Source organism: Daucus carota, chromosome 3 (genome assembly GCF_001625215.2).
Source record: "Daucus carota subsp. sativus chromosome 3, DH1 v3.0, whole genome shotgun sequence".
Taxonomy (NCBI): Eukaryota; Viridiplantae; Streptophyta; class Magnoliopsida; order Apiales; family Apiaceae; genus Daucus; species Daucus carota.
In genome coordinates this window covers 49,092,830-49,119,414 of record NC_030383.2, presented here as the reverse complement: position 1 = coordinate 49,119,414, position 26,585 = coordinate 49,092,830, and the positions used below count along the sequence as shown (strand labels likewise).

General features: G+C 34.3%; 3 protein-coding genes and 1 long non-coding RNA gene across 5 annotated transcripts; 3 read left to right on the top strand and 1 right to left on the bottom strand.

The window, feature by feature from the left end:
- Positions 1-336: 336 nt before the first annotated feature.
- Positions 337-7,305, bottom strand: LOC108213280 (mitochondrial import receptor subunit TOM20). Of its 2 annotated transcripts, none has more exons than XM_064089243.1 (6): positions 7,035-7,305; positions 6,830-6,908; positions 4,977-5,146; positions 4,764-4,811; positions 1,607-1,699; positions 337-696 (listed from the first exon to the last, which is right to left on the bottom strand). In XM_064089243.1, exons 1-6 carry the CDS (start codon positions 7,128-7,130, stop codon positions 571-573), a joined length of 612 nt encoding a protein of 203 aa, XP_063945313.1. In that variant the 5' UTR covers positions 7,131-7,305; the 3' UTR covers positions 337-570. The 2 variants fall into 2 exon arrangements, with proteins under 2 accessions (XP_063945313.1, XP_063945314.1); XM_064089244.1 differs by having other exon boundaries at positions 555-696; positions 1,576-1,699; positions 7,035-7,271.
- A 780-nt stretch (positions 7,306-8,085) lies between these two features.
- LOC135146806 (DNA glycosylase/AP lyase ROS1-like) lies at positions 8,086-12,170 on the top strand. Its single transcript, XM_064090092.1, has 10 exons — positions 8,086-8,257; positions 8,535-8,639; positions 8,991-10,319; positions 10,528-10,618; positions 10,745-11,144; positions 11,238-11,317; positions 11,432-11,516; positions 11,592-11,683; positions 11,766-11,834; positions 12,098-12,170. Exons 1-10 carry the CDS (start codon positions 8,221-8,223, stop codon positions 12,168-12,170), a joined length of 2,361 nt encoding a protein of 786 aa, XP_063946162.1. The 5' UTR covers positions 8,086-8,220.
- Positions 12,171-13,850: 1,680 nt separating this feature from the next.
- On the top strand, positions 13,851-15,312 carry LOC108213918 (uncharacterized). Its single transcript, XR_010290600.1, has 7 exons — positions 13,851-13,878; positions 13,966-14,026; positions 14,176-14,330; positions 14,440-14,505; positions 14,589-14,703; positions 14,796-14,834; positions 15,007-15,312. It is a non-coding gene; the product is annotated as an uncharacterized LOC108213918 (long non-coding RNA).
- A 3,685-nt stretch (positions 15,313-18,997) lies between these two features.
- Positions 18,998-24,884, top strand: LOC108213639 (sesquiterpene synthase 2-like). Its single transcript, XM_064089242.1, has 8 exons — positions 18,998-19,287; positions 19,363-19,648; positions 19,982-20,357; positions 20,434-20,652; positions 20,955-21,096; positions 21,175-21,423; positions 23,386-23,416; positions 24,439-24,884. The coding sequence occupies exons 1-8, from the start codon at positions 19,168-19,170 to the stop codon at positions 24,693-24,695; spliced, it is 1,680 nt and encodes a 559-aa protein (XP_063945312.1). The 5' UTR covers positions 18,998-19,167; the 3' UTR covers positions 24,696-24,884.
- The last annotated feature ends 1,701 nt before the right edge of the window (positions 24,885-26,585 follow it).

The following is a 26,585-nucleotide window of genomic DNA, read 5'->3' as shown; positions in this document are numbered from 1 at the left end:
TTTATCTTATAAATTATGTATAAATTAGTAGTCAATTGCTTACAATAAACAGTGCAAAAAGTCAAAACAGGAAATGTTTTTTGGTACGGAGGGAGTACACATCAAGAGCAGTAGTAGTCACTAGTCAGAGGACCACTTGCAATGACTACGGAACAAGAAATGTTTCACAAGATTCTTAACTTTTGCTCTACCTGTTTCACATGTCTGCAGCTAGTAGTATTTACATTCATGAGAGTGTATGTTAGTGTGGCTGTGCCTGTGTATGTGAAAAACACTCAACAAGTAGCAAACGGAGATAAGTAAGCACATTATAATTTATACTATGCTTATGGAAGATCAGATACGAAGCATATCTTATAGCTTCTCCCGCTGTAATTTACTAGAAAATGAGAACTGGATAGAAACAAACAAAACTTTTCAATCAGTTAACATTGGCATTTTCTTTTCGTTTGGGGATTCTCTAGCTCTAAAGTTAACTAACGAATGACAATTCTCGATCAACATCTGCTAAACAGGGGGACATTTAAAGTAACCTCCATTCAAAGATAATGACGGTCGCTAAGATTTAATTCATCTTGGAGGAGGAGGAGGCATAATAGATTTTGCATGCCCCATCCATGCTACTATTGCAACAGCGAGGATCACCCATCCCAATATGTCATACTTGAGATCACCGCTGCTCTTTGGATTTTCACTCTGCAACCAGCAATCACAAAACATAAACATATAACAAAAGCACAGCCAGAAACAGATGCCATCCAACAAAAGGTAATTTCATAACATGACTACTGTAGTGTACTCTGCATCAACCTAGGAGCTAGGATGAAACTATGAACCCTATACAGTATAAACTATCACACCTGTGCATGACAGCACCAGCACGTCTACATAATTCAAAGAAATACATAGCAAACAAAATGTTTAAGCCGCGAACTCGGGTCAAGACCATAAATTTGATCTGCAAGGCTTTAGCCTAATTGATAGCCCTCAGCACTCTGTTCTTGGTAATGAATAAGAGGTCAAAGGTTCAAGTCTTAGAGAAAGCATGTCTGAACTGTCCAGCTATCCCATTTCACAGCAAAAAAATTGCAAGTGCCACAGTAAAATTAACCAAAAAGGTCTAGTACTTGTCTTCTCTTGTCATGCTAAACTTCAAGTACGGTTAAAAGATATGCATATCATAATCCTCTGGAAAATTATCGTAAGCAGTCAATAGTTCCACAGTTTTCCTGACAATAAAACACGGCAGCCCATCTAGACCCTAAACATTTTATAAGCATGTCTTATCTTTTCCCGCTAATTATAGACGTGTTTTTCTACGTTGTTTATTTATGCAGAAAAAAAATGGCAAAACTTATGTGGTTTATGCTAGGAGCGTGTGTTGTATTTGTTGCAACCACATTTAAACTTCAGCCATCTTCAGACATTTAAAATAAAAAGAGCAAATATTTCACTCTCAAAATCCCTTCCCCCTTTTCTCAAAAACAAATGAAAAGTTTATGCAACTCATGCATAAACATCAGCAACACGAGTCAGCATTACAGCTATCATAGAGATTATAAGGGCAAAAATTACTTCTTGTGAGCAAAGGGATGGTATAGACAACCTTAGCACTGGTAGAAGTAGAAGGCCCTTCCCCCAAAACTGCTCGTTCAGCCAAACCACCCTCCTTATGGACCTGCTTGTGCAATTCAGGAGCCTGTGAAGACAATAATTATAAGTTTATTAATAGGTATAAGTATAACAATATATGTTATGAGACATAATTTAAATCAAGATATAGTTTGTTCTTTTAACTTTGGAACACACTCTGCAACATCAAGAAGCTTTCAAGGAACAACATACTGTGAAGGCCATTGAAAAGTAGAAGGAAAGGGTTAATTAAGAAACAAACGAGAACAGAGAGAAAAATGTGATACAATTGGGGAAGAGAGAGGCCTATTGCTTACATTAACAACTCCGGCACTATCACCACAAGCAGCCTAATTCAAATTTGAGCTCATCCCATTAGCCCTCATTTTCTTTTTATAGGAGAAAGGGGCAACTTTTGACATGTTACCCTTAGATGCCCAGGTGTACTCCAATATTGAATTCCCTAGGTTTACTCTGTTTCCTATTCATAGTCCCACTTAATAATGGTTTGATTACTTGACCCGGGACTCAACCTTTAATCATTATTTTGCACTTTGAGATCAGCTTTTGACCAAGCGCTTTACCTTGTTTGTAAACTACGCCCCAGAAAAATTTAAAACCGCAGGTCAGGCCACATTAATATTGTTTTAGCTTTACTTATTTGCATTATTTTTATTTTTTAGTGCAAAGTACAGCATATCGTTCTTTAAAGTCAGTGTTTTACGTTCTTCCATAGTTGCCTTCTTGCACATAAATCCTTCTATTTATATCCGTCTAACTGATTTTATAAATTTCTTAGAACTTAGCTAGACACCAGATGCCAAATATAAATACTAACAGGAAAAGACAGTTCAATGATTAAGCGCATGCAAAGATATTTCAGCAGATTATAATAGAATGCATAACGTTAGCCCTGATTGTATTTCAGTAAGGGTAAATTTGTTATTGGAATTTAACCAAGTGCATCTTGAGCAATAGAAGGGTAAATTTGTTATTGGAATTTAACCAAGTGCATCTTGAGCAATAGAACTGATCAAATAACTTATTCACTATGATGTACTGTTAAAAGACTTGACTGACAAGCTAAAACACCCTTTTGATACACGGAGGTGAATCATAACACTTCCCAAGTACTTATCAATCCCTTCACTCCTTCTCTAGATTATTACCTCTTGCGTATCCTTCCACAAATTAGCCAAGGGTACCAAGAAGATATTACTATATGATATAACAAATTAATCACACGCTTGAGCATATTGGTTTGATGCACAGTTGGAAGCTACAATTTGGTCCATAGAACTTAAAAGGCATTGAATGAAAAGGGAGTGAATAATATACTACTTAAGATAAAACATCCTGGAAAATTGGATTATGTTAAAAAAAAACATTTTCAGGACTTAATGTTTAAACCATAAATATACATATAATAACATCATCATAGACAAAAACAAGCAGGTTGCACATCACCTGCTTGTACTCGAAAATTATATAGCACGTATTTAGAAATCCAAGTCAGGTAACCGAGAATCGACCCACTATTGCAGACAGTAGATCTGCACTCTATGCAAAACACATAAAAGCTAGCATTGTTCAACTTCAACCCTTTCCACATCTCCAGGAATCCCATCATTAAAGCACATGTAATGTCATCATTACAACATTGTGTTGGTTTACTCATTTGGTAGTTTGATGCTCGCCCCTCCAACAAGGTAGAAACTTCTCCAACTTTTTGATTGAAGACCTTATGAAGGAAGTCGTATTTTAAATATCCATAAGGGCAGGATATGCACTCGGAAAAATAAAAGTCACGTGATGCTAATGTGACTACTAAACTATATATGTAGTGAATGACATACTACTAAGGTGAGTAATTCCCTCACAAAGCTGCCCCTAGCTAAAGTGGAAGAAGAAAAAATCTAGGGAGATTCATCGTGGTGCTAACTGAATGTTCCTCTCTGTGAATGTATGATACAATTATTCCGTAAGTTTCTTTATCATTTTGTATAAATATACTGTGTTCATTCTTAGTCAATGTATGACATTGTGGTACAAGTGTCTTCAGTTTTGCATTTATAGAATCTAAATGTGTGTAAAATTTGGGTTAGTTTAAATGCACGTTTATTTCTTTATATGTAGTTTGTATAAATAACACATTTTCCAGAACATACTTCCAGAAATATAGTCATAGATTGCTTGCATCTATTGCGGAGACAAGACTTAAATACTACAAATTCTACTATGTAAATTTAAATAATAATATATCTACATAGAATTTAGAAGTAATTTTATGGATATTTCAGATATGAGGAAGCCAACCCTGCACCGATGAATTAGGTCCATGTATTTAGTGGTATATAGTGCCCCCGTTGAATTAATTTTCTGGATACCTATTTGGGTGATCAAGAATGCCGAGACATAGTAATAAATGATTTCTTCCTTCTTATTAGTGTTTAAATGACGCAACATAAAAATAGACGCATTGGATATAATGATAAACCTTATACAAAGAACTTATAATAGCAAACACTCCTAGAATGTTAATGTATTAAAGCTTATGCCCGCATGGCCGCATATTGAATGCCAATTTAGTACCATGAACAGAAAACCCCAATCCTCTGTACTCCTATGGTGCCTTTTTCAATTACAAAGCCTAGGTTCACTTCAAAGTCTAGGTTCACTTCATAAGATTGAAAACTTTAACTAACCAACCATCAGTATATCACGATATCATGAAAGCTGAGAATAGAACACTTATAATAATATTTAAAAAACAAGATATGGATATCTAGATCTCCCATATACCATCTAACTGCTAAAGTCCGAGAGAAAATGGTGCACAGCCAACAAAAGACACATAAGCAGATACTTCTACCATACAAGAATATTATGTGTGGAAACATACAAGACAAGTGAAGCATCTATATCATCACACAGTACATATAAAATATACTAGTGATTAGGTAAAAAAATGCCTTTAACTTCTCAACCCCACAAGGCCAAAAACAAAAATACTTGCATCAAAATGAACTCATATTAATGCATTCATGTGGTAAGTATATCATGCCCATATATAGAACTGGAATTGAGAACAATATAGTAGGCAAAAAAACTGAAGAATAGGATTAGTGTACCTTGAATGCTACTTCCAAAGATTTGCGATAGAGTTCATTCGTCCCATCCTACAAAAACATTGATTCTGATTCACTTATCTACAACCTCGAAGTCAAATAAATGTAGCACAACACAACTAAGAACAAACAGAACCACAAAAAGAGATCAAATGAGTAGCACAGCAAACATGACAACACACAGATGACTGCAAAGAATTCATCAAGTAAATTTACCGCATCAACTGCTTGAGAGAAGTAGTCAACAGCCTTTTCAAAATAAGGCTTGGCCTCATCAGTATTTGGAGTGAGAAAGGCATAAGACGTATTTGCATTCCCCATACACCAGAGAACATTATGTTTGTTTGGATCAATCATCAACGCCTCGTCAAACTTCAACATTGCATCTACATAATCATCACATATACAACACTCAAAACAAAGGAGCATATATTGAAATACGTTTTCACATATCAATCCATCCCTTCACCGTGCAAACGCAACGTTATAATTTCAATTTGTAAGCAACATTCTACTATAACTCTATAAGTTAATACCAATCAATATACTTATATAAAGGAGAAGCGAGGGGCGTGTAGGTGGCACCTCTCACATCGCTCCGTTCTATTTTTCTAATTTTCTGAAATTTTTGGATGAAAAATATAAATCAATATACTTATATAAAGGAGAAGCGAGGGGCGTGTAGGTGGCACCTCTCACATCGCTCCGTTCTATTTTTCTAATTTTCTGAAATTTTTGGATGAAAAATATAAAAAATTAGAACTACCTTTTTTAGTTTCGGATATATTAGAAACAAATTTCAGAATCTGATTTTGTTTCAGATTATTTATGGAATATAGTAGCTTGAAAGTTTTAATTTGATTTTGTTTCTATATAAAGGAGAAGCGATAGAACTACCTTTTTTTAGTTTCGGATATATTAGAAGCAAGTTTCAGAATTTGATTTTGTTTCAATGGAATATAGTAGTTCGAAAGTTTTAATCTGATTTCATTTCTATATAAAGGAGAAGCGAGGGGCGTGTAGGTGGCGCCTCTTACATCGCTCCGTTATATTTTTCTAATTTTCTGAAATTTTCGGATGAAAAATATCAAAAATTAGAACTACCTTTTTTAGTTTCGGATATTTCAGAATCTGATTTTGTTTCAGATTATTTATGAAATATAGCAGTTTGAAAGTTTTAATCTGATTTTGTTTCAGATTAAATAATTATGGGAAAGAGTAGCACATAAGTCTCTCTGCACATATAAATACCCTTGTAAGTTGTAGGGTTTTGGATCATCTAAACACAACTCACTCTCTCTCACTACCACAACCCTACCTCTCTCTAGTGAACACAACTCACTCTCTCTCAATACCACAACAGTGATAGTTTTCTTGCTCGATTTCTAACTTGGTGGTGCCTACAACGATAAGTGAAGATTGTTTATACGGTATTAAAAAAAATTAAAGGTTGTTGCAAGCAAAGGTATTTACAGACCGCTATGTGGGAGTCGACAAATCCAAACACGGGAGAAGAATATAGTCTTACATGATATTGATGGATGATATCAATAAATTAACTATTAGTGATGTATGTTTGTTGGTTATTCTTTTATAATATTTGTTTTGTTCATCGGACATGTTTGTTGTTAATTTTTTTTATGATTTACTTTGTATACATGAATATATTATTTATGCATTATCTGTTTTCTCCGTTCAAGCAACTTTTAAGTGAAAGCTGTTTATACAGCATTCAAAAATAAATATTATTCGTCATGCTTTAAATTGTTAATTACGTGTAGAAATTTATTTTCAGTTTTTCATCATGAATTATAGTCCAAATTTTACAATTTCATATATTAGTATTGGCATTACATCAAGATTTTTATAATATAAAATTTATTTTATCTTACAAATATTAATTTTTAATCATTAATATACTTTTTATAGACAGCCACAAAATTATTGTACCCTACAAATATTAATACTAAATTATTATTTTAATTTTTATTTCTCAACTAGTTATATATAAAAACCGAAAACCATATCAATCGTATCATCGAGTGTAATTGAAAGGCGAAAACAAGTACCGTCGAGCATTTTCTTAGCTTCCGCAACGCTCTTATATTGCGATAACTCCAGTAAAGCTCCTCCCCACCTTGTCAGATTCTATACACGCAAAATACACACACAACAAACAAAAAACACAGTAATCAACACAGGCGATCAATAATATAAACACATACACATATTATATATCGTTATAGACACGAATGAGAGTAGAATGATACTGACTTCAACGTCGAGGGGATCTTCGTTATAGGAGGATTCGGCAGCCTTGCGAGCGTGTTCGAAGAAGAGCATACGCTCAAAATCACTTGAATTATCCATCTCTAAACTAACTAAATATTCGGATGATTGTGTTGATTTTGGGGGTTTTTTCGATTAGCCGGAACTTAAAATGCGTATTTCAGAGATCGGTGCGGAAAACGAAGACGCTCGTATCTGTGTTGCGGCTTCAAAGGAGTTTTTCCTTTTGAAAGAAGGCTTCAAATTGATGTGTTTTGTTTTTATACAATTTGTTGTCTTTTTATTCAAAATCTACATTTTCTAGAAAAAACTATTTTCCTGATTTTGTTTGTTTTTCTCCTATTGGCAAACACATATTTATTTATTTTTTATTTAATTTTGTGAAACTAATAATTTAATGGAAATTATTTGTGATTTATAAATAAATGTTATATTATAAATATATCTATATATTTATTAAATTATTTACAAAAATACGACTTGCAACTTCCACAACCTCATTTGCAACAATATTTTCTGAAAGTTACAAATGAGAAATTAATTTACAACTTCTATAAGAAATACGACTTGAAACTTCTGCAGAAGTTGTAAGTCATATTTTTGTAAATAATTTGAGAAAATTGTAAATTTTAAAAGAATTTAACTTGACAGTATTTTGGTAAATAATTTTTAAAAGGCTGGCATATTTATATATATTCTTAAAAATATTATTAAAAATAAATAATATTTTTGAAAAAACAAGCTTTTTAATTTGATAAGTAAAGTTTGCTAAACAAGCTCATTAAAAAACAGAATGAGGACATGAGAAATCATACATTGTTTTTTCTTGGAGGATTATATTTGCATTTCTCTTTTTAATATTAACTAAATATTTTTCTTGCATAAAAAAAGCTAAATATTTTTTTTGACAGAATAATATTAACTAAATACTTAATTTGAAATAAACAAACAATTGTTTTGGACCTAACTTTGAGCATTAAAATAAAATTTCCGGCACACTCTTCTAGAAAAGAGCACCCTTTTTTACTTTGTCATTTTCTACTTACTGAAATTACACTTGCACGGTTCTCTCATTAGTGAGTATCTTACTGCTACCCTCAAATTTTTCTTACACTACTCAATTAAACAGTAGGAGATTGAACACTCTGCTTAAGTGAAAGGTGAGAGTTACATGCAGATGAATTTGGCTCCAGATTCCAAATTGTCAGGTATTATTTCTAAATTTGTTTCTATCAACTCCTTCACAATAATAATCTGCACTGATTAACTTTTCGTTTGCAATTTTTTTTATATTATCTTTTCCTTTCTCTGCATGTTATTTTCCTGTTTGATTTTTGTCATTCTGCATGTAAGAGAGGGTTTTCACTTGCATTTTGTGCTTGGTTTTTGATTTTCTTGACAATGCTGATGCAATTTAAAAGGGGGTTTTGACTAGCATTTTCGTTTCTCTGATTATACTTCTAATATTACTGTTGCGGTTCACAGGAGATCTGTTTCTTGAGGAAAGTAATGAAAATGTAGTGGAGGAAGAAGATTCCCCTGAGGAATTACCTTCTGGAGGTGTGCGAATTTTTGTCGATTCTACCAGAGGTTTGCACTATGACTATTGGCAGATTGTGTTTTATTTTGAGGCCGGATTTTGATAAGCACTTACCCTGGTAGTCAGTTAGTCACACAGACACATGCATGCCTGATAGCGATATCGATTAGGCTACATAAATGCTACTAAAATGCTAGAGGTTACTGTAGATATGTTGCTAGTGTATAATGAATTTGCACAATATTCAGTTTCAGTTTTTAATAAATTTGCGAAGTTGTATTTGACAATGATCCAAAATTCGACATTAATTGTAATGTAACTAGTATACCTTTCTTTTGCCATTGGTTATTGAGGATAAATGTTATTTGAATTTAAATAAATACACTCGGATGTTTGTGCAGGTATTACATCTCTTAGATTGAATGCAAGGGGTAGCAATGAAGAAGATGTTTATTCAAAATATCAGGCTGACAACATCCAAACTGATCCAAGCTTGCACATTTTGGTTGTGGTTGGCTTACCTTCCCCTGTTTTGTCAACCCCATTGAAGCAGAATCCTAATAAAAGGCGTAACGTTGCTGTAGACAAGCCAGAGCAAAGTCCCAAGTTGAAAAAGCATAGACCTCAGGTACTACATGAAGACTACACTCCAGAAGTATGTACCCCGGAGCCAATTGCAAGGAGGAATTGTGATAGCAAGAAAAGCTCAAAACCAAGGTCCAAATATTCAAATGCTTTTGGGATAGGACAAGCTGCTAATAAATCATGTAAGCGAGCTTTAAATTTTGACTTGGAAAACGAAGATAGATGCAAAATATTGGAGGATAACAACAATCAATGTCTAGAAATAGACTTGGAGGAAAAATGGGAAAAACAACCTGATATAAAGTATCAGAGAAGGAAAAAAAGAATGGGGAATATTCCCATAAACATGAAAACTAGTGAGTCTGCTATAAGCACCGAAATGGATTGTTCAGCCGAGATGAATGCAAGTGTTCCATTAAGAAAAGGTGTAGTATGTGATTTCATCAAACCCGAGATTGGTATACAGAGGGTTTCCTCTAGGTTGAGAGCGATAATAATGAAAGATATTGGTTGCGAGCACCTTATTTTCCAAGTTTATAGTAGGAAAACAAAAGTAAACCAGTGCTTGAAACATACCAATATAAATATGCACAAGAAAGAGAAGATGAGGAGACAGAGAGTAAGAGTTAGCAGATCTTGGCTAAAAACTGTAGAAGTTTGGCAGAGAAAACGCAATGGCAAAGAAGTTGTCAAGAAGAGACACAGAAATTTACAACCTTGGCAATTATTTATGCCTTATTGTAAGCGGTTTTCTCTTAAACTTTGCATATTCAATATGTGTTCTTTTCCAGGCACTAATTTCTGTGTATTTAATGCAGATTTCGTAGATGTTGTCATCATCCAGCTTGAGTCTCTTACTATAAGTGAAAATTATCGGCATGATATGCTGCAAAATGAAAATGTTCAAAGCTCGATTGTTTTATGCAAAGAAACATTTGATGTTGTCAAGAAACATAAATTACAAGCGTTAGTTGATATTGATGAGGAATCAGAGAGAGTTTATAATATGCTGATGTCTAATGTTGGAAATAACTATGATGAAGAAGCAGAAGCAAGCCCTGAAAAGAAGGAATATTGGGCCACACAAAGAGAACTAACCAGAGAGAGAGTGGAGACACTCACATCTACCCTTCGTGATATCCAAGGTATTTAACATTCCATTCCAAACATGCCAACACAGAAGTTTAGCTAACTTCTGATTGACTTTTGAGTGGTACAAACTTACCGCATACATTTCTTGCTGAAGTTGGTTATAAACTTAGTATGCAACTTTTTACACATATGCTTAGGTGTTCGATGATATTGAAAAATATAATCTGTGAAGATTAACTGCTCATAACGCAAATGTTACAGGTGATAGAAGTTTTTCACAATGGAAGGGTTCAGTGCTGGATTCTGTTGTGGGGGCTTATCTAACTCAGAATGTCACTGACCATGCTTCAAGGTTATCATATACTCCTAGCTGTCTCATCAATTTTTCATGCCAAAATCATGATGATAACAATAGTAATTTATATATATGTATATTGTCAAAATAATGATGATAAAAATGGAATATTTTATATTACAGTTCTGCTTTCATGTCCTTAGCTGCACGATATCCTGCACAAAACTTCCACGGAGAGAGTAAATATATCGAACAAACAGTAAATGATCCTTCTGGAGGAAAAGATCAAGCATCAGCTGGCGGTTGTAGTTTGCAACAAGTCAGAACATGTGAACATACAAGTATTCAAAGTAATTTTAAGTCCGAAAGCGCACCTTTAGAAGATAAAGCCAAGGGTGAGCAGAAGGAAGGAAATAACAAAATCTGGGATAACTTGAGAAAGAACTACAGTACTGGAAGAGGGAGAGATAAAAAAGCCACAGATGCGTTAGATTGGGAGGCTGTTAGGAAAGCAGATGTTGTGGAGGTCGCGGGTACAATTGAAGAACGTGGAATGAACAATGTGCTTGCAAAAAAAATAAAGGTAGAAAACTGTGTATTGAGTGGCATTTGAAAGGCTATTAACCAATTTCAAATTTCTGTACAAGAATTTCTTGAAATCTATTACGTTGTGCAGGAATTTCTTGATAGAATAGTTGAAGACCATGGAAGCTTAGATCTTGAGTGGCTGAGGGATGTTCCGCCACAGGATACAAAGTATGCCAAGAAGTTCTATATATATTTAAATAAAGAAAAATTCATATTTTGTAAAGCTAATAACAGCTATAATAATTACCTCAAAGTGTTGAGCTTTTATTTTGCTGCACCTAGGGACTTCTTGATGAGCATCTATGGTATAGGATTAAAGAGTACGGAATGCATTCGACTTTTGACACTTCGCCATGTTGCCTTTCCAGTAAGTAAGCTTAGTGCTTATATATAGTGATTAAATGATATATGCGGCAACAGAACTGATGTTTTCTTGAAAAAGGTTGACACGAATGTTGGTCGAGTAGCAGTTCGATTAGGATGGGTCCCTCTGAAACCACTCCCAGAAGGACTTCAACTGCATCTTCTAGAAACGTGAGTATCCATTCCCAATTAATAAAATTAATAGTGTGGTAACTGTTTAGAAGATAACTAAGATGATGCTCAATACATGTAGGTACCCTCCGGTGAATAGCATTCAGACATATCTATATCCTCGACTGTGCAACCTTGATCAACAAACATTGTAAATTCATATTATTTCAACATTCTCTTATTGTTCCACTTTACTGTTTGACATATATGTTTTATGCCTAGGCAAGTTTAATTCATGTTATAAATGGTAAAATAGAACTCACAGTGCTGCTCCACATGTATAGTTCGTTCGAAGCTTGAGTTGGCAGATGCACAGTAGATTTGAAGTTCATAAGTGCATTACTTAAACTATTAGATTGCTTTTATGAACCAGACTGTCAAACACTTTACGGTTGTGTGCTAATCTGTTTGCAGGTATGAATTGCACTATCATCTAATAACATTTGGTAAGGTATGCTCTCATGTATTTGCGATTATTTGCCGTTAGTAATATTAATATCTTCCGTACTGATACATCCCACTATTTATAGGTTTTTTGTACAAAGAAAAAACCAAACTGCAATGCCTGCCCAATGAAGGGAGAGTGCAAGTATTTTGCTAGTGCAACAGCAAGGTTTGCTTCACATATTTCTGCTAAGATTTTTTACTTTGTTGCTGTCGTACTGGTTTATTTTATATGTCCTACTACAAAAGCCTCACAAAGCTATAATTTCTGTACCTATTACACCTCACTTATTATTATGCTTATAATTCCACTTTGTGGAAAGTGAGATTTCCTTGGCTCTCAAAAAATCTTTAAAAGGATTTTTATTATGGTAATTTGGTTGAGGTGAATGAAAATGGAAGGGCTATTAGAATGAAATCAGTACTATAACATGGTATATGTTTGTTAAATCATTCCCTCTTCCGATTATCATAAACTAGATAAACCCACCGATTCAAGAATATATGCCCCGATTCTCCATCCTACTCAGTTTCTTTACAAATTGCATCATTAAATTTTTTTCACTTCCTCGTTATTTTATTCTTCTTCTTGACATCCTGTTGTTCTTCAATCTCGCTCAAAATTTTTTTCAGATAACAGAATATGGCAAGCAAGCTTTCTGCTATTTCTCAATTCCATTCCCTCTGACCAAACAGGGCATTAGTGATTGATAAACTTATTGAACATTTTAAAGATTATACTCCCACGGTTACACTTCCATTGCAACACCTTACTATAGCATATTAACGAGGTCTCGTCTTAGGTCCGGACAGTTGATTTTGCTAATTAAATACTCAAAGACAACTTTTGTGCAATATATGAAATTATATAATGATGTATACTTATGCTTTTTATTCACTTTTGAATTGTTTAAAGAGTGCCTAAAGATGTAAAGAGAATAGTGGCTTTTTTTTAATATTTGAGAAAATATTTGTTATATACAGTACACTGGTTTTGATAGATAGATTTAAATATTCCCAGTCCTCTATTCTGAAATTGAGGGAATAATAAATATCTGGTTTTGCCCACTTGTAAACTTTTACTTAAAATGCAGTAATAGGCTTGCCCTACCGGAACGTTTGAGCAAAAATGTGGAAACCGCTGGAAACCATGTCGTAAAAACAACACCACTGGAGTTGGAGTTTGATGTTAACATATCAGATCACGGATACCAGCACCTAGATTCAGAATATGAAAGTCATAAATGTGAAATATTAATTGAGCTTCCTGCTTCTCCTTCCCGTGAACTTGAAGATATTGAAGACCTTCTCAAAGATTCTGATCATTGCAGTAATTCTGGGGAGACTGACGACGATATACTCACTATCAGACTTGAAAGTAAAGTCTTAAGAGAAAGTAAACCAGAATCTGCAAATAAGAAAATTATTTCAACTAAAGTAGACACAACAGAGACATGGGATATTTTAAATTTTCCAGTTCCTTCCCCGAAGCCAATACTAAAACTTGCAGGCCGCTTATTGACTGTGCACAAAGTGTAAGTATATTAAAAATAATAATCTAATATTTATTAACTGATTTAACTTAAAGTTGTGGATTTATGCAATAATATACATAGTGGAAATTAGTAATATTTATTCTACAATAATTGAGATGATGTAAAATTTTCTATTATTATTGGATCAAAATTCTTATTGTCTGCCTACTGCATTGCAGCTTCGAACTTCCTGATTCACACCCTATATTGGAAAGAGTAAGTATGTTAAATCGTATATTTCCATTACATGCTATCATGATTTAGATTATAACATGTTTTTGTGCAATTTTGATTAATATATAGGTGGACAGGAGGGATCCTGATGATCCATCTCCATACCTTTTTGCAGTGTGGGAAGAGGAAGGTGAATGCTCGATTATATATATGCGCACTGACGTTCAGCTTCTTGACAAGATAGTTTCTTAATTCTTAGTAACTTATCAATGAGAACATTATGCTTATGATTTAATAATAACAACTTATAGTTAATATGTATTTTGTTTACTGTTGAAGGAGAGTTATCCGGTAAACCTAGAAGTTTGGTTTCACAAATTTCCGAAGATTGCAGATCCCCAAAACCAGAAGTCTGCCATGAAATTGTATGCTGCGGCTCTCCATCCCGGAATATTGAGAAGCAGAAGTTACCAACTATTTGTGGAACACTTCTGGTGAGTAAAAATAACAATACATGCAAGGCTTGTCAGTTGAAGCTTAAATTTTAGAAGATGGTGATTACTTCAATCAAAAGAACCGATATTGATCCGAGCTTTGACACAGATCCCAGTTCGTTCAGCAAATCACGGAACCTTTCCACTTAATGGAACATACTTCCAGGTTAATGAGGTGTGTTGTGACCTTTTTCAGTCACACCTTGATTTTTTACTTTATATGATCACCTTAGTTTCTGAGCAAAGCCTTTTGTATAGGTATTTGCTGATGATGAATCTACTCAGACGCCAATTGTTGTTCCAAGACAATGGTTATTAGGTCTTCCAATAAGATTTCTGTACTGTGGAAGAACTGCAACAACAACATTCAAAGGTAAGTTAGAAGAGTAAATTAAAAAAAAATTAAATTGAGCAGGTCTAAACCATCAGATGTAATTTGACTTGTATACTTCTAATTTTAAACAGGCTTAAGTGCAGACCTTATCCAGCATGCGTTCTCTAAAGGTACTAAACCATCCATCTCTCATACAGAAAAGTGTTACCAATGGAAAACAAATAATAAAAAGACCAAAAACCAAGTTTATCAATTTGCTTAAGATTATATAAAATAGATTTGTATACTCTGAGGGTGGTATACTGTTGGTTTAGTTTAGTATATAGTAATTTCTGTTGGCAGGCTTTTTTTGTACTCGAGGATTCAACAGAAAAACTAAGTATACTACTTGTCTTGGAGATCGATTTCACTTCAAAGCAAACAAGTATAAGACGAACAAGCCCTTGCGGAAAATACAAAACGATTCGAAGTAGAAAGAAGAGCAATGTAAGAAGTAGGATTGACACTTCTTTGATTGAAAGATTTAGAGTTCTTATGAATCTTTCAGTGACTAGACTATAACTTCTCAAAGCAGTCACTAGGTAGTAGATGCTTCTTCAATCATATGTATCTATGTAACTGATCAATGGTTTGGATCTTTTACCTTTATTGCACACTTCTATCAGAACTTAAAAAAAATTCTGTAGTATTATTTGAAAAATAGCCCCAGATCTCACAAATTCTGGAAGTAATGTCCAGAATAACAGAGATAGAAAAAATGGTCCCAAATATCAGTAATGCATGATAATTTAGCGTTTTCAATTTGGGAAGCGTACCTAAAAGAAAGCTACGTACATAAACCAGCGTTATGTTTATTTACCCCTAACATAACGCTAGATAATGTATGCTGATATTTAGGACATTAACTATATGGATATAGTGATAGTGAGGGTGTTGACCCGTATTATTTAAACTATTGAATTTTTGCAATCAACTATCAAACTATTAAAACCTTGCGATTAACGAACTCACACATGCCCTGACTAAACTATCTAACATGAGTAATAAGTATAACGTGATCCAATTAAAAGCATTATGTATGTTTTTGAATCTTTTCTCAATTTTTCAACTAAGGGTAAATCAGCCTTTCAAAAAAAAAAAAACTAAGGGTAAATCATTTTAAACAAGATATGTATAAAAAATGTTCCCATTCTTAAAATTCTGTTTTCATTTTTTGAAAAACTTATATTCATGAATTATTAAAAACTAGCCTTTAACCCGTGCGAAGCACGGGCGGAGATATGTAGTTCTTAATTTATTATTTATAATTTAAATTTTAACATCATTTTATTAGTATTTTAATATTAATAAATTGAATTTAATTAAATTATATTATTCAACTGACTATATTTTCTCTCGATTACTTGAAAATTGACAAACCCTAACAAATATATATATATATATATATATATATATATATATATATATATCCTATATATATATATATATATATATAATACATTTAATTCGAATTTAGTACATGTAGATTTAAAAATCAAAAAAATCAAAAAATTCATATCTTTTTCAAACATAGACGATCTTGTAATACATTTGAAAGATTCAGTAATCTAATCAATCGAATTTCAACATAATTCTGTAATCTTGATTTTTTTGACAACAGAAACTTTTAAGATTAGAATTAGAAAGAGTTATGTAATGTGTGGTGTTTATATTGATATAGAACACGTTAAAATTAAAAAGAGTTATATAAAATTTTTTGTTAAAAAAAGATATTCAAAATTATTATTTATAATTTTATTTAGGGGAATTATCTTGTATATTGTTTTTTCAATCTTATTTTCAAAAATGCTACCTTATCCAATCTTATTTTCAAATCTCTAAAATATTTTCAAAAATACTACCTTTTTGAAAATATTGTCCAAAAATACGGTGGTTGCATATGCAACCATATATGCAACTACAAATCCTGATTTCAAGTTTCAGATTTCAAATGTCATTTTCGACCTCATATTTGGATTCTATATATATATATATATATATATATATATATATATATATATATATATATATATATATATATATATATATATATATATATATATATATCGATTCCAACGATGAGGTCGAAAATGACATTTGAAAACTGGAACTCGAAATCAGGAATTCAGTTGCATATATAGTTGCATTCAGTTGATTCTATTGCAATCTAATGGCCCCGCCAGGGGCACACCATACATCCGTTGCAATTTACGGTTTTCAGTTGCATTTAGTTGCATATGAGGTTGCATTTAGTTGCCTATGAGGTTGCATTCAGTTGATTCTATTGCAATCTAATGGCCCCGCCAGGGGCACCCATACTTCAGTTGGAACTTACAGTTTTCAGTTGCATTTAGTTGCATATGAGGTTGCATTTAGTTGCATATGAGGTTGCATTCAGTTGATTCTATTGCAATCTAATGGCCCCGCTAGGGGCACCCATACATCATTTGGAACTTACAGTTTTCAGTTGCATTTAGTTGCATATGAGGTTGCATGCAACCTCATATGCAACCGAAACTGTAAGTTGCAACTGATGTATGGGTGCCCCTGCGGGGCCATTAGATTACAATAGAATCAACTGAATACAACCTCATATGCAATCATATATGCAACTGAATCCCTGATTTCAAGTTCCAGTTTTCAAATGTCATTTTCGACCTCATCGTTGGAATCGATATCGATATATATATATATATATATATATATATATATATATATATAGGCTCATGATCAAATAGAAACCAATTTTAAAATAAAAACTAGAAACCAATACAAGTTAGTGATATTCTCAGTACAATTTAGTGATATTCTCTTTAGGATTTAGTGATCTGTGTTGCACGAATTAGTGAAAACTTAATCTCCAGATATGTTCCAGCTTAGAATCTCCAGATTTGTTCACGTTTTCGATTCAGATGATGGTGATAGTGGTGGAGATGGTGGAGGTGAAGGTGGAGATGAAGGAAAGATGATTATAGCGGAGGTTTGGGCGGCTTGAAGTAGGGGGTTGGAGCGTTGCCGGAAATAGGTGGGGCTCCGCGTTTGAAGTTGAGTCGAGGTGGAGAAAGAAGTATGAACGGGGCTGAAGGAGGTTAAAACAACGATTAAGATGGGGCTGGTGAAGATGGAGGTGGAGGTTGTGTTGTTAGAGAAATAATGGAGGTGGAGGTGGAGATGGAGGTGGTGGTTATGGAGGGGGCGGGCGGCATAGAGGTGGTAGTGGTTATGAAGGAGGCGACGACGGAGGTGGTGGCGGTGGAGATGGGGTTGGTGAAGATGAAGGTGGGGTTGGTGAAGATGAAGATGGAGATGGGGTTGTTTAAGAATTTAGTGGTATTTGCTTTAGGATTTAGTGATATTTCAGTTTGGTTTTTAGTTTCTAGGATAAGGAGGTTTCTATTGGAGTAATACTCTATATATATATATCAATGACATTTGAAATCTGAAACTTGAAATCAGGATTTGTAGTTGCATATATGGTTGCATATGCAACCACAGTATTTTTGAAAATATTTTAGAGAAGGTAGTATTTTTGAAAATAAGATTGGATAAGGTAGTATTTTTAGAAATAAGATTGAAATCGTGGTTATGAATAAAAAAAGCCCTTTTATTTATAACATCATTATAATTTTTTAATGAAATATTATATGATAAGTTATTGTTTGGAGTGTTTTTAATATTTGAAACTGTTTAACAATGTAAGACTAATAGACTCCACATTTGTAGACTTGTAGTACCAAAAGGAGAGTACCAACCAAAAAAAAAACTTAAACATAGGACTACAAATTATACCCATATTGGCTTATTATAGTATAGTATAGATATCAATTATATCACTTTTTTTACTTTCCTCCGGCATAAATGCTCACAACCACTTCAGTTTAACCAAGTCCATCTATATAAACCGTATATAGTTTTACAATTTATTTTAATATAGTTTTAGAATATTTCCATAAATACTTTTTGTAATATAACCATATAAGCAATGAACTTCCACTTTTATTATATATAAATATATAGAGCACTCACCATCTTACACAATATTTATAAAATCGTATATCTTCTCATACTATAATTTTATTCTAGTCATTTCAATTTAAAACACTAAAAAATTAGGTTGAAAACATGTAGGGACGCAGAACAACAATAAAGAAAAAAATTAAACAATTATATCCAACACTAAAAATAATTAAAATATTAGAATATGCTCCTGTTGTTTCCTAAAAATCCTGGGAAGCTTCTCCTCTTTTACCGGTCACTAATCATTTTCTCCAGAGGCAAGACAGGAAGAGGATACATCATGCTCGAATGATGCTCCAGTTGTTTATCATGCCTTTTGTGTTTATTTCAAATGCACCTCTCACTCATGTCAAAATATGTAAGCTGTGGTAGACCTTATACAGTTATATATCCAGTAAAAAGAACGCTTCTTCTCTACAATTAAATCTGCCTCACTAGTCACTAGATATGGCTCTCCATGTCCGCTCAACTCCAATTCTGGTGCCTCAGATTACTCGAAAATCAGCACCTTATCATCCTAGCATCTGGGGAAACAGATTCCTCGCATTCAATGATTCTTCTGTTGTGGTAATATTAGCTTAAATTCAATTTATAATATGTATTTATGTACTATTAAGTGTACTAACAAACTTGTGCAATTAGAAAACTGATCTTGATCGCAAAGAGGAAGAGCATCTTCAACTGCTAAAACAAGAAGTGAAGAAAATGCTAAGTGCAGGGGAAAGATCTCAACAAGAGTTAATCAGCCTGATTGACGATATTCAAAGGCTGGGTTTGTCTTACCACTTTGAAGCGGAGATAGACACATTATTGCAGCACTTGAAGGAAAGGTTTGGTGTATATTATGGCACCAAAACTGATGATGACCTGCATGATGTTGCTCTATGTTTCCGGCTACTAAGACAGCAAGGACATAATGTCTCTTCTGGTATGCTCCCTCCGTCTCTCTGATTTCTTAATTTATAGTTTTTTTTTCACTGCTCGACACGCATTTTAAGACTCTTATAAAATATAGTTCTGTAACTTATTTTTGATTTCTTATTTGTGTATAGAAATTCAAACATCAATTTTTCATTCAAAAGAAAAAAAATTAAAATATATTTTATGAAACTATATTTTCTAGAAGCATTAGAATGCATGCCAAACTCTCGTCCGCCAAGGTAAGCTACCCGGGGGACAGAGGGAGTATCATGCAATATTTTCATGCTAGGTGATATTGCTATCATGCTATGCAATAGTAACCGTGTGTGCATTTATCCAGATGTATTCTACAAATTCAAGTGCAGCAACGGCAAGTTCAAAGAGAACTTGGTCAAGGACGTGAAAGGAATGCTAAGCTTGTTTGAAGCAGCACATCTGAGAGTGCACGGGGAAAATGTACTAGATGATGCTCTAGAATTTACCACCTCTCACCTTAAGGAACATATGAAATCCAACTTAGGGAGTCCATTAGTAGATCTTGTTGGTCGTTCACTAAAGTATCCTCTTCGGAAGAGTTTGAACAGGCTTGTGGCAAGGCATTACATCTCAATCTACCACAAATTTGAAAGGCATAATCAAGTGCTGCTAAATATGGCAAAAACCGACTTCAACCTGGTGCAGAAGGTGCATCAAGTGGAGCTGGGTCATCTTACAAGGTACATAATTAACTATCTTCATAGCTGCTTAGTTATTGTGAGTGAAAAAACATTATGGGAAAGAATCAAATTTCAGGTGGTGGAAGGATTTAGATTTTGCACACAAGCTTTCATTCGCAAGAGACAGATTGGTGGAATGCTACTTTTGGATATCGGGGGTGTACTTTGAGCTGCATTATGCCCCTGCTCGAATATTTTTTACAAAAGTGATTTCTTTATCATCCATAATTGATGACATATATGATGTCTATGGAACCATTGAAGAACTTCAGCAGTTCACTGATGCAATACAAAAGTAAGGCAAATTGAGTACCTACATTAAAAAAAATACAACTTGGTATATTATTAGTAATTAAAGCATCTATGTAGTATATTTTTCGTTTTTGGGTGTCCCATCCAATTCTTTACATTTCAAAACTTACCAAAAATAGTCAATGAGTCCCACCAATTCCCCACTTTTCTTTCCTTTTCACATTATTTTATACATATTTCTTGACCTCCGTGCCCAAACCATATGTAAACAAATGACTGATCAGACGGAGGGAGTATAATCCATTATAATCGTCTATGTAATATTATAATGTTACTGTTTTGTAGATGGGATATGAGTTGCTTAGATCAGCTGCCGGAGTACATGAGACACTGTTATCAACCTCTACTGGATATTTACACTGAAGCGCAAGAAGAGATTGCAAAGACGGGAAGGCCATCATACGCCGTTGATTATGCAATAGATGCTGTAAACTATCTTAAATAGAGAAACATGGTTCCCTTATAGTTATGTACAATATTTTAAGACTTGTTATTTTATTTTCAGTGTAAAGAGTTGACAAGAGGATATTTGAAAGAAGCTAAATGGTGTCAAGTCCACTACACTCCTACGTTTGAAGAGTACATGAGTACTGCTCTTGTAACTGGGGGGATCTACATGTTATCGGTCTCAAGCTTCGTGCTGATGGGGGATGTCGCCACTAGGGAATCATTCGAGTGGATGTCAAAAGATCCCTTAATTGTTAGAGCTTCCTCCGTGATTTGCAGACTCACTGACGACATTGTGGGACATGAGGTTAGATATTCAAAGAGTGATTGACACTTTGCACCCCTTATGTTTGGGCGCTTTTTCGATTTGGTCTCAAACTATTTTTTTTGGCAGTTTGCACCCGTAAGTTTAAAAGGCGCTTCACTTTGCACCCCCTTGACTGGTCTCCGTTTATTTGACTGTTAACTTTAACAGAGCCAGGGGTAAAAGGGTAAATTCACTCGTTTTTACCCCAAAATCAAATGTCCATCTCCAGATTCGAGCTATCTCCATGGAAACTCACATCATCCTGAACCTCTTCATTTGCAGCCTCTCCCACATCCATGTCCATCTGCTTTTCTTCAAGTTCATCATACATGTCACCCACCCTCCACTCTCTTTCATCCTCTGCAAGTTGTGTGAAAGAGAAATCAAACATATCATCTTCACCTTGATCTTTGGCAGATGTGTACACTTCCATACAATTGCTATATATCAGCAAGTCCACCATCACTCCCACATCTTTTTCACTATCAAGGGGGAGCAACATCTCTGCGCTTAAAGGTTGATGAGGAATGCTGAACCACAAATTATAACAACCTTCACCCATTCCTATTTCCTCACACATTGATTGGAGGTCAAATAATTTAAAATCTACAGGCGAGCACATGTCAAAGTACTTCAACTCCCCATCATTATATTTCTCAAATTTTTCATCAAACTCCCCACCGTGATGCAGTTTGATGGTGAAGTTTTTAGAGTTAGCTGTTCAAAAAAATAAAATTACACAAATTTAGACTACAAAATTAAACTGCCCAGTAGAGAAATTACCCAATTTCAACCTTAAATTTAAGGAAAATAACAAATGCAGTAAACCTACAACTAAATTACCCAAATGTAACCTCACATTTATATTACCCAAATTAATCACTTAAATTTATGGACTATAACAAATACAGTAAACCTACAACTTAATTACCCAAATTAAATTACACAAATTGAAGAAAATAAATCCAAAAATCACAATAAATCTACAACTACAGGATATAAACAATCGAATATAAAATTAGCACTACAAGACAATATACTATTAAAAGGGACCACTACAATAAACTATTCATACCCTAATCTATCATGCATGCATACGAAATACAATATACATCCGAAGTGAAATCAACATTAGACAAGCTTCAATTAGAGATGCTTACCCCCGTAAGCAGGTACTTCAGATCCCTCAGGCACTGCAGGGACTTCGATTATCGGAACTTCAGCGTGGTCTTCAAGAGTCGCGAGCCAATACCAGTCGGGGACTTCAGCCCAAGTGCAAGTCTTCAGATTATCATCGCTAACAACTCGTAAACGACCTCTCATCGCAGAACTAGGGTTCGTGGAATCGGCGAAATCAGCGAGAAAAGGGGGGCGGGAAGATGGGTTCGATCTCAAGAGCCGTTTGGAGTTTTGTTTTCTTTTACTGAAATGTAGTTTTAATTTACGAAAATGTAATTTTGTTTTAATCAGCGTGTGAATTTACCCTTTTACCCCTGGCTCCGTTAAAGTTAACAGTCAAATAAACGGAGACCAGTCAAGGGGGTGCAAAGTGAAGCGCCTTTTAAACTTACGGGTGCAAACTGCCAAAAAAAATAGTTTGAGACCAAATCGAAAAAGCGCCCAAACATAAGGGGTGCAAAGTGTCAATCACTCATATTCAAAATAATGATTGCCGCCGCAATTTTGATTATGAACATTGCACAAACAGTATATACAGCAAAAATAACATTATTTTTGGACAATGCAATTCTCTCCTCAAGTGACCAGTTTTACTAAAGTCTCACAGTGGTGTTCGAAGGAGAGCTTATCATGATTATTACTGTGTTCCAATATTTTCTTTCCCTCGGAAGCCCATTTATGATCGAGAGTAGATCACGGGCATAAATTATGAGAATATTGGGGGTCCATCATAAATTATAGTTTGATGTTGGTTAATTAGTTATACTTATGTTGCAATTGCAGTTTGAGAAGCTGAGACAACATATACCGTCATCTGTTGAGTGTAGAGCTGGCCAAATGAGCGGTTTCGAACCGCTCGTTCGGAACCGAACCGTCAAATTATTCGTAAAAATTCGACCCGTAACGAATTTGAACCGGCCCGGACCGACTCGTTAAATATACCGAATCGAATACGAATCAGGATATAAGAAATCGTAACCGGCCCGTAACCGGCCCGCGAATTACCGAGCTAAGAACCGGGCGAATGACTCGCGGTTCGAACGAACGAACCGAACGAACGAACCGCAAGTCAACGAGCTAGACGAAGCGAACGGTTCGAACGAACTGGACGAATCAACGAGCTGGACGAATCAACCGGTTCGAACGAACTGGATACTTCTTCGGAATCCTCGATGAATGAATGAAAATGAATTAGATTAATTTAGTTTTGTAATTTTAAAATTTTTTAGTGTAGTTTTATTTTTTTTATCGATGCGGTTTGTTCCGTTTTTTTAGATGGAGTCCTCTCAAATTAATTGTAAAACATTTTTTTAATTAATAAAATTATACAGAGGTATCGTCCTCTTTTATTTAATTTTATTTAATATATATATGATAATTTGCGGTTTAATTAATATAACTTTACAGTTCACAAATTAAAGCATGTAACAGGCGAATCGAACGAATCAAGCGAATCGAACGAATCGAACGAATCATACGAATCGAACGAATCATTCGGCCCGCCTGCGAGTTCCAGCGCCTGCGACACTAAATATGCTTTATTTTATTTTTTTTCCTGACATCTTTTCTCTTGACTTCTTTTATTTATAAAATAAAATGATTATTTAAAACAAATATTTAATTAAAAAACATAAAAAATAAATTAAAAAATAATATAAAAATGAACCGTTTCAGCTCGTGAACCCGCGAATCGGTTCACGGGCTGATTCGGACGAATTCGGCCCGGAACCGGACCGGCCCGCCTAATCAAACGGGCCGGTTACGAATCATGTTCCTGTAACTCGGCCCGATGAAAATTCGGCCCGGCCCGCCCCGGACCGCCCGTTTGGCCACCACTAGTTGAGTGTTTTATGAAACAACATGGAGTTCCGAAAGATACAGCTTGCGATGAACTGCAGAAACGCATCACAAATGCGTGGATGGATATGAATCAGGAATGTCTACATCCAACAGCAGCTCCGATGCCGTTGCTTGCAAGAGTTTTTAATATGGCATGTGTGATCAATCTTCTTTATGATGAATATGACGGATACACGCATTCATCAACTGCGACCAAAGATATCATAACCTCCATCCTGTTAGATCCTATTTAAGTATAAAGAGTCACTCTCTATGCTTGGCAGTGTCTCGTCTGCATAATCTATGCTTTCTTGTTGTTGTGTGAAGAATAAGAGACAGTCTCTGCTTGGCAAATATACTGTTGATAGTAGCTTTAGCTATCAAATAGAAAAACTCAAAAAAATTTGACTAAAAATCAAGGCTTAAAATGGATTGATTCTCAACATGGTATCAGAGCTCAGATTTCGCACAGGTCTCCAATTCGTTGTCACCCCCAATATTCTCGCAATCTAGCATAGTGCTAGTTGCAATCTCGGGTCATGATATATAGTAATGGTGTCCAAGCTTACGAACTTCATTAATACGTCAATATTTTGGAAAAAGTTGATCCAAATATAGTTGACCTAACCATTTCCCTCCATTTTGACCCAAAACCACTCCTTGATTTGACCCGAAAGGGAGTTTAAGGAACTGACCCAGAGTAAAACATGGGCACTGCATGCTGTGATTAGTGATTATTTCTTCATTTAATTTATTAGTTGTTAAAATTGTAAATATAAAGAATGTTCAATTATATGTACGAGTGATAGTATATTTATCATATAAATTACAAAAATTAAACAAGTAATTAGTTTGAAATGTGTCTGGTACGTCTAATTACTTCTGGTTCTCAACAGCCTTTTCAACTTTAAATCCCTTTTACTTGTTACAATTAAATAAAATGACTTTACCGATGATGGAGTAATATTAATTTATACAATAAGCAAAAATTTGTGGTGATTCAGAAAGAATATAAGCGACTTGCATTGCCAACGAATATCAACTGCATCTCTCCGGTCCCAGGGTTGACTGATGCAAGGAGTATATATACCGCCTCCGTTTTAAATTATCAAAAAAATCACACGGTTTAATTAGGAAAAGTAAATATTTATAAATTAATAGTATTAAATGACTATAATATGTGAGGTTGATTTAGGAAATATAAATAACATAGATGTGAAGAGTAACATTATGTGAAGTGATTTTAGAAATATAATTTTATATTAAAAATTGAAGTATACAATTGAATTGAAATAAATTCTATTCCTAATTTGAAACGAAAGTAGTAGTATTTGGATGGAAGTGCATAACATTTAGTCGCGTTTCAACTTTCATGTAGTCCACCATACTTTCACGAAAAGGTCGTGTTTTTCAGGGTTTTCACATACGGTTTAGTTAAACTGTAGACTCGTTCAACTCAAACATGCATCACCATATATGTAATGCAACTTCCAAACAAAAATCAGTTGTTCCAATATTTTATCTCACCTAACTTATAAATAAGGAGTAACTTGTAGATTTATAGAAAGGTTTAATATATCGAATTTTCTAGTTATGGTGTGCCCATGGGCACACAATAGTCAATAACTCTCATAAAAATACTAGATTTTGATTGATGGATGGATAATAAATGTTGATGTCCCCCTGCATTTACACCAATCCCACCAATCAAATGAAGCCATTTTCATGGGAGTTGGTGCTTATTGTGTGCCCTTGGCACACATTAGAAAGACCGTTAATATATTTAAACGTGTAAGAATAGGGACTCCTGCAATATATACTATGTTTCTCTTCTCTTTAATCACATTTTAGATATCACATTTTAGATAATCCTCGACTAGGAATTCTTAAGAATAATAATACTATTTTTGTAATCTCGTCATTTCTAAGACACGTACTTAGAAATATAGAATGTATATTATATTTCAAGTATTTAGAAATATGGAATGCATATCATTTTTCAAAATTATTTATTAATCTAAAATTTATATTTTAAACCCAATTAAATAGTAAATACCGACCGGTCTTCAATCATTCACATTAGATGTTCCAGTATGACGGAAACAACGACCATTATACCTCTTAATTGTCCAGCTTTTTTTACG

Bases quoted from the DNA above. Each gene is read 5' to 3' on its own strand.
- LOC108213280 (XM_064089243.1), bottom strand. From the start codon at position 7,130: ATGGATAATTCAAGTGATTTTGAGCGTATGCTCTTCTTCGAACACGCT. The intron at 4,812-4,976 runs GTAAATTTACTT...ATGTTTTTGTAG, and splicing joins TCTCTCAAGCAGTTGATGCG to GATGGGACGAATGAACTCTA. The intron at 697-1,606 runs GTTGTCTATACC...TGCTGGTTGCAG, and splicing joins CTACTTCTACCAGTGCTAAG to AGTGAAAATCCAAAGAGCAG.
- LOC135146806 (XM_064090092.1), top strand. From the start codon at position 8,221: ATGCAGATGAATTTGGCTCCAGATTCCAAATTGTCAG. The intron at 8,258-8,534 runs GTATTATTTCTA...TGCGGTTCACAG, and splicing joins TCCAGATTCCAAATTGTCAG to GAGATCTGTTTCTTGAGGAA. The intron at 10,320-10,527 runs GTATTTAACATT...CAAATGTTACAG, and splicing joins TACCCTTCGTGATATCCAAG to GTGATAGAAGTTTTTCACAA.
- LOC108213639 (XM_064089242.1), top strand. From the start codon at position 19,168: ATGGCTCTCCATGTCCGCTCAACTCCAATTCTGGTGCCTCAGATTACT. The intron at 19,649-19,981 runs GTATGCTCCCTC...GCATTTATCCAG, and splicing joins AGGACATAATGTCTCTTCTG to ATGTATTCTACAAATTCAAG. The intron at 20,653-20,954 runs GTAAGGCAAATT...ACTGTTTTGTAG, and splicing joins TTCACTGATGCAATACAAAA to ATGGGATATGAGTTGCTTAG.